This window comes from Myotis davidii, unplaced genomic scaffold (assembly GCF_000327345.1).
Source record: "Myotis davidii unplaced genomic scaffold, ASM32734v1 scaffold292, whole genome shotgun sequence".
Classification (NCBI taxonomy): domain Eukaryota; kingdom Metazoa; phylum Chordata; class Mammalia; order Chiroptera; family Vespertilionidae; genus Myotis; species Myotis davidii.
Window position 1 is genome coordinate 2,205,550 of NW_006285042.1, and position 10,549 is coordinate 2,216,098.

The 10,549-nt window shown below is 46.3% G+C and overlaps 1 protein-coding gene and 1 pseudogene across 3 annotated transcripts in view; both read left to right on the forward strand.

Moving 5' to 3' along the window:
- The first annotated feature begins 247 nt into the window (after nt 1–247).
- POPDC2 (popeye domain containing 2) overlaps nt 248–10,549 on the forward strand; it is a 29,095-nt gene continuing 18,793 nt past the window's right edge. For all 3 annotated transcript variants that reach the window (XM_015558502.1, XM_006755366.2, XM_015558501.1), the window contains exons 1-2: nt 248–1,127; nt 9,488–9,596. In XM_015558502.1, the coding sequence (XP_015413988.1) occupies nt 637–1,127; nt 9,488–9,596 (600 nt within the window). In that variant the 5' untranslated portion in view covers nt 248–636. The remainder of the gene's footprint in view (nt 1,128–9,487; nt 9,597–10,549) is intronic.
- On the forward strand, nt 7,765–8,238 carry LOC102753920 (annotated as a pseudogene).

The following is a 10,549-nucleotide window of genomic DNA, read 5'->3' on the forward strand; positions in this document are numbered from 1 at the left end:
GTTCCCTTGCCTGCCTCTTGCCCTGAGATCTTATCTTGTCCCCTGGGGAGTTATGTTAAGTGCTCTGCCAGCCCTGTGTGCCTGGCCTGTCTTTTCTCACTGGCAGTACCTCTTGTGTTCCAATTCCAAACATGGTATCCATCTGGGGTCACCCTTTCTTCCGGTGCCAAGAGAGACACATTCCAAATGGAACACAAGTGCGCCTCCTGTGCTGGCCGCTCCTCACTCTGTTTGGAGAAAACAGAGAGCAGGCTGTGGCCCCTTTATCATCGCTCACTGCGGAAGTGTTCAGGCCAACAGTCCTGTCCTTTGCTCAGGACAGTTTAGGTTTTCTGCTCAGAGCCAAATGTGAAGACCGGCCTAAGGAATCTGGAGCCAAGGAAGCTGGCCAGAGCTCTGCCCGAGGGCCAGCGCCTGGCCGAGGGAGAGGATAAAAAGGTTCAAACTTCTCCATAAAGTGTGCTATGTCCTGCCAGTCGTTACCAAAGCTACCAGAAGCTTTGCTCCTAGGACAAGTGGAGTTGGTGGTGAGAAGCCAGAGGTGAGAAGACACATAAGAGGACAGACTACTCCATTGTCAGAATTTCCTATGTGGGAGAATCCTAGAGCACGACGAGACTTTGAGACGCCCCGAAGATGAGCGCCAACAGCAGCACGCTGGGCCAGCGTCTCTGGCAGGGGCCGGTGTGCGCTGGCTGGAAGCAGGATATGGAAGGGGCCCTCTACCACCTGGCGAACTGCGTCTTGCTCCTGGGCTTCATGGGGGGCAGTGGGGTATACGGATGCTTCTATCTCTTTGGCTTCCTGGGCACCGGCTACATGTGCTCCGTGCTGTGGGGCTGGTTCAATGCCTGCGGCCTGGACGTTGTCATCTGGAACTTCCTGCTGGCAGTGGCCTGCCTGCTCCAGCTGGCACACCTGGTCTACCGCCTGCGCAAGGACAGCCTCCCTGAGGAGTTCGAGCTCCTCTACAGGACGCTGTGCGTGCCCCTGCAGGTGCCCATGGAGGCGTACAAGGAGATCGTTCGCTGCTGCGAGGAGCAGGTCTTGACTCTGGCCATTGAGCAGACGTACGCTGTGGAGGGCGAGACGCCCATCAACCGCCTGTCCCTGCTGCTCTCTGGCCGGTAAGCTACCCTGTCACTGCCCACGCTTCTTGTTTCCCAGTAAATCTTTTTCCACTTCGTGTCCCCTTCCATTAAGGGAAGGATGTGACACGTCAAACAAACCAAAATAGATTTTTCTAAGCATGGGTTTGCTTCCTCTTTCTTAACATTTTCCCAGAGAAAACTAGATCATGAGGTATCTTCTTGGTTGGCAGGAAAGGTTGTGTGTGCACTTGCTACTGGGAGGTGTCTAATGCTTATCCCTAAGCTGCAGCAATATCTCTGTAAGTTTTGGAAAACTGAATATTTCAATAAGATTAATTTGTTCTTCCCATGTCCATTCAATATTTGCCAAGTGCCAACTATGTGCAGGGACCAGTGCCCAAACAGAGGGTTTTCCTATAGCCCCTGTTCCCTGCCAGGGCATCAAGGATATTGGGGATACCCTGAACAGACTGTGGAAAAGCCAGTCCGTACACACCCAAGCATGGAAAGGGAGTACCCCTTGCCCACTTACCCATTCCCAGTAGTTCTAGTGAGTTTCTTACAGGCCAGGAAGCTGACTTGTAAATCTGAAGACCAGACAGTGAGGAGAGAGTCGGATGCCCACACAGGTTTCATTGAGGATTTGGTGTGGACACGTGGCTGACTCCGTTTAAGAAGGCTGACAATCAGACATGAGCAGAAATGGTTTTAGTTAGGGTCAGTGTATGCCCAATCAGCTGCATGGAGTGCTGGCCATTGGCCGGTGGCTTCTGAACAAATACACGGGGGTTTGTGCTGCACTCTTGATAGGCAGCTGTGGAGTCTTTGAAATATTGCCTTCGTGGGACTTGATGTGGGGCTGAGCAGCAACCCTGGTGCTCTGGGGCTGGCTCTGTGGAAAGCCACTGAAGTATTTCAAAAGGCTTTGTCTTCAGTTTCCTCCCTAGCTTCCTTGAGACCAAGAGAATGTGGTAGAAAAATAAGATAATAGTCAGAAGGCTCTATCCCAAGGGAAGAGGGGGAATGAAACCAGATAAGACTGCCAATCACACAGTGGAAAAATAGATTTTGATGATAATGGTACTACAACTACTAGTAACAATAATATCTGTTAATGTTTAGAATTGGAAGTGATATATATAAATGTGTTTGGACTCAGAGGTCCTGGGTTGAAAGCACTCTGTGGGGAGAAATTTTATGAGTGAACTAAAATATAAACAAAGGCAATTATTTGTAAACAAATACATACTTAAATACGAATACATTATGACTGTTGCCAAAATGTTTGCCACCTACAGTTCCATGCTTAAAATAAGGACAGTTTTTTAGGAAATGTGCTCATTCATGAGGTCCATGTTTTTTGCCTGCTCCTCGTTCAGAGGAGGGAATTGAGATTGGGGGAGAAATGCCCGCTTCCCATGTATGGTGCTCACTTTTGGAGTTTTGGTATTAGGGTGATGCTGGCTTCATAGAATGAGCTTGGAAGTGTTCCTTCCTCTTGAATTTTTTGTAGTAGTCTGAGGAGGATAGGTTTTAGTTCTTCCTTGAATGTTTGGTAAAACTCCCCTGTGAAGCCGTCTGGTCCTGGGCTTTTGTTTGCTGGAAGCTTTTTGATGACTGCTTCAATTTCTTCCATAGTTATTGGCTTGTTGAGATTTTTTGATTCTTCCTAATTGGAAGTGATATATATAAATGTGTTTGGACTCAGAGGTCCTGGGTTGAAAGGGCTCTGTTGGGAGAAATTTTATGAGTGAACTAAAATATAAACAAAGGCAATTATTTGTAAACAAATACATACTTAAATAACGATTACATATGACTGTTGCCAAAATGTTTGCCACCTACAGTTCCATGCTTAAAATAAGGACAGTTTTTTAGGAAATGTGCTCATTCATGAGGTCCATGTTTTTTGCCTGCTCCTCGTTCAGAGGAGGGAATTGAGATTGGGGGAGAAATGCCCGCTTCCCATGTATGGTGCTCACTTTTGGAAACATATTATGATTGTTGTATGGTTCAAGGATCTTTACTATGATGGATGGACCATGAACTTGTATAAGACCACTTCCCTGTGAAGGGGTGGTAAGGGCTTGCTCCCTCAGCGTGGCTTTTCCTAGTTTACTTAGCATCAAAGACCCACGTCAGAAATGAGAACATTTTGATTTTTATTTCTTGCTTTTCAAGGTTTGGAGTTAGAGTTTTGTATTGTTACCTTTCCATGTCACCCCATCTCAGTTTCGCTAAGTTGGAGCTGGGAGAGGAGGCTTCTAGTCTATGAGCAGGTACCGGTTTTCAGAGAAAATCCCACACCTTTTTCTGGTCATGGTGTGGCACCAACACCTCCGAGCAGCAGGCTGAAACTCATCTAGAAACCATTACTGAAACTTCAGACATCCTTTTTGTTTTATTTTAATAAAGGCAAGGAGTTCCTTTCAAGACTCAGCAAGTGAATTCCTCATAGTGCATCACCCTATAGAGCTGTGGGAGTCTCTCTCATTTAGTATTCAAAGCACAAGTCCCAACATGCCCAGCCTTCTGAGCAGGCAACTAACTGTCTAAGCCAGTGGTCGGCAAACTGCAGCTCGGGAGCCACATGTGGCTCTTTGGCCCCTTGAGTGTGGCTCTTCCATAAAATACTACATGTGGGCACGCACGTACCGTGCGATTGAAACTTCGTGGCTCATGCGCAAAAGTCGGTATTTTGTGGAAGAGCCACATTCAAGGGGCCAAAGAGCCACCCGCATGTGGCTCGCGAGCCGCAGTTTGCCAACCACTGGTCTGAGCTATTCACATAGGAGGACATTACCTGTCTGTCCAGGCGATCAAATGATAGAGGATACAGTAGTCCATGCCGGCTTTGCTCAGTGGTTAGAGTGTCGGCCCATGGACTGGAGGGTCACAGGTTTGATTCCAGTCAAGGGCACATACTTCAGTTGCAGGGTCCATCCCTGGCCTCAAAAGGGGCACTTTAGAAGGCAACCAATCAATGTGTCTCTCTCACATAGATGTTTCTCTCTGTGTGTCTCTCCCCTCCCTTCCACTCTCTCTAAAAATCAATGGGGAGTAAAAAGTATCCTTGGGTGAGGATTAACAAAATAAAAAAGGATACAGTATACCAAATTCAATGGCTTCAGGGAGGCACGCAGATTCACGAGATGTTGCTCACAGTCTAAGGCGGTGCTCCCTGGTGGCTTGCATGTGTGGCGAGGCTCCTTGCTTCAGGAGACGGTGGAAGGATCTGATGTAGGCTTCAGGAGCCTCGTTCTCTCCTGTTGTCTTTCTTCCTTTATTTGAGAAGCTTTTCCTTGAGATTTTGGTCCCCTTTTATGGTGACACAAGTGAGTTCGTTTGTTCCATCATTCCTTCTTCCCTCCCTCTATTCCAGTGGCTCTCAACCTTCCTAATGCAGTTCCTCATGTTGTGGTGACCCCCAATTTCATTGTTACAAATTGAACATAATTAAAGCATAGTGATTAATCACAAAAACAATATGTAATTATACATGTGTTTTCCGATGGTCTTAGGCGACGCAGGTGAAAGAAAGGGTCGTTCGACCCCCAAAGGGGTCGTGACCCACAGGTTGAGAACCACTGCTCTATTCCATCCTTCCACAATCCTCTCCCCCCTCCCCCCGCAAAAAATGATTGAAGAGTGCTAGGACCTAGGGATCCAGTGTTAAAATATGAAAAATGTTGTCCTTGTGCTCATGGAGCTTACAGTCTATCAAGAAAATCAGTAGTTAATATTCAGCATAATGGTGAATTGTATACATAAAATGTCCAAGGAGAAATGCAAAATGCAATCAGAGCATGTAACTGGCAGATCTAACTTTTCTGGGGAAGTCCAGCAGGACTTCCTGGGGGAAGGTGTGTTTAAGCTGAGACCTGAGAAGAAGGTGGGATTAGGAAGAAGTCCATCTCTAGAGGGAACCAAATACGTGAAGACATATTCTATTCCAATAGCACATCATTACCTGCAGCCAGTTATTTATATGCCTGTGATTTCCACTAAATTGTGAAATCCTTAGAGGCAGGGAGCAGATCATACCCACCTCTCATTTCCAGAAGTGTGTTTCGTCACTAAAGCTCCAGAAATGATGGAACAGTAGCTTCTTCCAAATTGACAGGGTGTACCTTAGAGATCTCTTTTGTTTGTTTGTTTTGTTTTGTTCTTTTGGTAAGGGTTTTTGTTTTGTTTAACACATCTGAAAAGAATGCATATACAAAGAACTAAGATATGAGAAGCATTGGTTCAACACTAATGAATCGACAAGAATGAGGACTCGGGCACGGTGGAGAAGATTACCTAAACATTTTTAAATATTGAAAACTGAAACCAAAAGAAATTGATAAAATCCCTGTTAACACTTACGCAGTGTCTTCAGAAGACGCTCTAGTGGTTTTTATTAACTAGAGAGCTTTGATTGGCTGCTCTTGACTTCCTCATGCAAAACAGAAATAAGGGATTCCCCTAGTTGGTCCCCATGCTCTTAAATATTCTCTCCTTCCCCACTCCACCCTAGCTTCTTAACAAAGCAGGTCTCCATCCTCATAACTTGAAAGAGGATGTGAATTACCCTGGCCAGGTGACTCAATTAGTTGAAGCATCGTCCCATACACCAAAAGGTTGTGGGTACAATCCTTGGTTGGGGCGTGTGCTGGAGGCAACTGATTAATGTTTCTCTTTCACATTGATCTTTCTCTTTCTCTCCCTTCCTCTCTCTCTCTCTCTCTCTCTCTCTCTCTCTCTCAAATTAATAAACATATCCTCAGGTAAGGATAAAAACATTTTTAAAAAGAAAGAGAGAGGATGTGAATCATTCCACAGACATCTCTCTCCTAGCACCACCCCTCATACATACCAGGTCTTCAGCTGTCTTTAGGATCATTGTATTATACACTATTAAGCTGCACATCTATGCTAGGCAACCTAATAAGACAATGACTGACGGGGGGGGGGGGATGGTTTTTACGTACTCAATCTATTTGGTATATTTCAAAAGGTGCAATACTTTTCATTTATCAGCAAAAGAAGTTAGAAATTAACTTTCAAAAATCATCAAATGGCTAACAAATTTCCTTGAAAGTCACAGTCACATATACAGTGCATTCTGGGAAAGAGAAGGGGTAAGACAGGCTCCACCCACTCCTGAGTTTCCTCAAATACTGGACCTACTCAATGGTGGAGAGAAGAGGTGACTTTCAAGGAGCATGTTATATTCAGTGAGGCATTTACTATACTCCTTCCTCAGAGCACCAGGTGGGGAACATGTTTTCTAAACTAGATGTAAGAAGTGGAATATGGAATCACTTCATGCTCCCCCTGCTTAAGGACTGCCCAAAGGATAATGAAGTTTTAAAAATGACTAAATAAAACAACTCTGCCCCCAAAAAAGAAAAACAAAACAAAACTCCCAGATTACTCTCCAGAATGGAACCAGGGAGCAGCTTCAACAACCCGAAGTGGTCTGTTCCGCTTCGTCACAGGCATGCCTTGCTTTTAAACAACAACATTGTTTTGAAACAAAATAAAAACTAGTACTGACCACTTTTCTGACCATGCACAATTACTCAAAACTAACTGGTACTGAGAAGGGGGAAGGGCCCTGCCTATGGGCCTTGTCTCACACGAGGGCATGTGGGCGGGTGCAGGGCAATCGTCCCTATTGCAGAAATGAACTTTTCATTTGTAATTCTTGGTTTGATTTAAACATTTGCTTTTAATATGATGCTAATAGCAGCTGTGCAGAAAGGGTGCTGGAGAGCTATTCATAGTAGCACACACTTCAGTTCTGGAGGCTCTAGGGCACTCATAATACCGTCACCAGCCAGCTTTTGGGCAGTCTCTGGGGTGATGGGCTTTAAAAAAAAAAATTGTTGACAGTATTACAGATGTCTCCCATTTTCTCCCTTTTTGCCCCCCTCCACTCAACCCTTGCCCCACCCCAGACCTTCCCATACTATTTGTTGTCTGTGTCCATGGGTTATGCATGTATGCATATATATGTTCTTTGGTTAATCTCTTCCTGTCCTCCCACCCCACCCCCCACTGAGATCTGTTATTCTGTCCTGTGCACACATACCTCTGGATATATTTTGTTTGTCAGTTTATTTTGTTCATGAGATTCCACATGTAAGTGAGATCGTGTGATACTTGTCTTTCTCTGACTGGCTTATTTCACTTAGCATAATAGTCTCCAGATCCATCCATGCTGTCTCAAAGGGTAAGAGCTCCTTTTTTACAGCATAGTATTCCATGGTAGAAATGTACCGCAGCTTTTTTGTCCACTTGTCTACTGATGGGCACTTTGGCCAGTTTCCAGATCTTAGCTATTGTAAATTGTGCTGCTATGAACATAGGTCTGCATATATTCTTTCTGATTGGTGTTTCAGGATTCTTAGGATAGAATCCTGGAAGTGGGATTACTGGGTCAAACGGCAGTTCCACTTTTAATTTTTTGTGGAACCGCCATACTATTTTCTACAGTGGCTGCACCAGTCTGCATTCCCACCAGTGATGTACTGGGGTTCCCTTTTCTCCACATCCTCTCCAACATTTGTTTGTTGATTTATTGATGGCAGCCAGCCTGGCAGGTGTCTGTTTGTCCTTGGGAAATGGCAAGTTTCTCAATAGTAGAGGGTTCCGTGACTGAGGGAGCCGTTGGCGTGGTGGTTGGTGGTCGCCGGTGCTGGCCCGGCCTCCGGCCAGGAAGGCCAAGAGGGTTTGAGCATGAACATGGCAGAAGGCAACACCCTGATATCGGTGGATTATGAGGTTTTGGGAAAGGTGCAAGGGGTGTTTTTCCGCAAGTACACTCAGGCTGAAAGTAAAAGCCTGGGATTGGTAGGCTGGGTCCAGAATACAGTGCAAGGACAATTGCAAGGTCCCATCTCCAAGGTGCGTCATATGCAGGAATGGCTTGACACAAAAGGAAGTCCCAAATCGCACATTAACGGAGCAAACTTCAACAATGAGAAAGTCAACTTAAAGTTGGATTACTCAGATTTCCAAATTGTAAAATAATGCCCTGAATTCAAATTTTCTCAGAGAAACTCAGAGGTTTTGCTTTTCTTGTTAATAGAGATAGAATTATTCTGAATAATATTAGAATTTGTCAGTGAGTTATTTTAGTTTCAGACACCTGAATGTTACTGTATATAATATGTATGATGGAAGGAATGGTTACAACTGTACACAATTCTCATAAAAACACATCAGAACAAAGAAAATAGTAGAGGAGTCATCTCTGAGATCAGTTTGGCTCTCAGCAGCAAGAAAGGAGTCTTTGGACAGAGGTGAGTCATCTCAGGCACCCTCTATCATTTCCATTTTCAAATGAGGATGGAGAGACCACTGAAAAACTAATCTGTTTCTAATCTGAAACACATCTGTTTGTGGATAACTCTGCATTTGTAATTGTTGGGGTTCAACCCCAGCAGATCCAGGGGTTCCCAAAGGCGTGGACAGAGTCAGTGGAGACTATCCACCCTCTTCCTATGGTACAGTCCTATCCGTCCCGAGAGTGGGGCTTACCTAGGGGAATGGGGGGCTTACCTAAGAGTCCCTGTTCGGGTGCCATCTGTTGGGATCCATCCCCAGCAGGTCCAGGGGTTCCCAAAGGTGTGAATGGAGTCAGCAAAGAAGGAATGACATGGAGGCAGCATTCAGTTGATCATCATAGCCAGGATCACTGAAGGAGGTCATTCCAAGCAAAGATCAAAGCGACCAACCACCCCTCTGGGGAAACAACCTTTCTCAGGGAGGTGGTCCTGTTTAAAACACATAGCGCTAAGAAGGGGAGCAAACATATTAAGAACAGTATGCCATATACGCCAGGTCCCTTGAAACATAAGCTGTGCAGATGTTTCTTCCCTGCAGTGACTGTGTCAAGCAGCAAGGGTGGACTGGCTTCTGGCATGTAATCTGTCACAATCCTCTTGCCCTGCGGTATCAAAAAGTCCAAGATGACTCTCCATCGATCTTAACTATGACTGCACAAGTGTCAGAAACAGTCAGTAGACACTCAAATGGAAATTTGTTGTGTAGGTAACCAGGAGGTGTGTTTTACCAATGGCACCATCGCCCACAATAGTGCACTTAATCGTCTGCATTGCTGAACAGTTTTCCATCCCCTTTAAATAAAAAGACCCAATGATGACCTCAGCTTCTCCCTAGAGATCTTCTTATTGCTCCCTTTGCCGGATAGAGACACCTCCTTTCTCGGTATAACTCACTTTAGAAGAAAGTTTGAAGCTAAAACTGTGTTTTCTGGGAGGAGGAGGAAAAACCCATGCTAGATTCTAATCATTTTCCAGTTTTTAATGTGTCGTCTAGACTTTGAAGAGGGTTTTGGGAGCCATTCCCGTTTTCCCACACAGTGTCTTCTCTCCCTTTGCCAGGGTTCGTGTGAGCCAGGACGGGCAGTTTCTGCACTACATCTTTCCTTACCAGTTCATGGACTCTCCTGAGTGGGAATCACTGCCGCCCTCCGAGGAGGGCGTGTTCCAGGTAATAGGGAGCCCCATGGCAGTACCGCCCCCGCTCATCCCACTGTGACCCAGCAATTACCACCACCACCACCACTCCCATCTCTCCCCTCTGACATCTGTCCTTGGAAGCACCGCCAATGTGATGTGAGGGGAGGAGCACTCTCCTCCTCTGGGAAGAGTACCTGGGCTCCTGGAAGAGCTGGGGGGAGAGGGGCGGGATAGGGAGATGCTGACCCCCGATAGGTGGGCCATGTCACTCTTGTGCCTAAATCCTTCCAGAAGGCTCCAGTGGCCACAATATCAGAACCCATACTTCTTAGAGAGTAACTTAAGACCTTTAGAGGCATCCGGAGGAGGAAGAAGATGGCGGCGATATAGGCAGACGCGTCCCAGGTGCAAATGGAGTGAGCAGCTGAAACTAATAGCACCCACCCTGAATTGGTGAATTTGCTCAGCTGGTGAGACAGTTTGCAGCCGGGAAGGGCAGAACTCCCTTGGAAAGGTAAAAAAAAAAAACCGGGGATTTGGGCAGGAAAGTTTGCCGGACCTCTGAGCCCAGAGGGTCGGAGGGAGACCTCGTGGCAGACAGCCGCGTGCCTTGGGACAGGCACAGCCCCTGACTGGGGAAAGGCGATCCGCGGGATTCCTGGCGCCGGGGGATTTGAGAGCTGGGTTCTGTGAGCACGGAGGACTGAGCCTAAAAGGGGCAGCCTGAAGAGCTGATCTGACTATGCAGTGCCCATAATTGAAGAGTTTACAGAAACCAAGCCTTCCCCGTTTCCGTGGCCGGCGTTTGTTTGTTTATTCTCGCCGAATCCTGTTCATGGGACCATTCGGATACAGACACTCACCTGCGCTGAACAGAGGGAGTGGGTGCAGAGGAGTGGAATCTGGGGAGAGACTGAGGAGAGAAGGGGGGCCAGGAGAGGTGGAAGTGAATTGAGGGCTGAGACGCCCCTTAGCCCAGGGCTG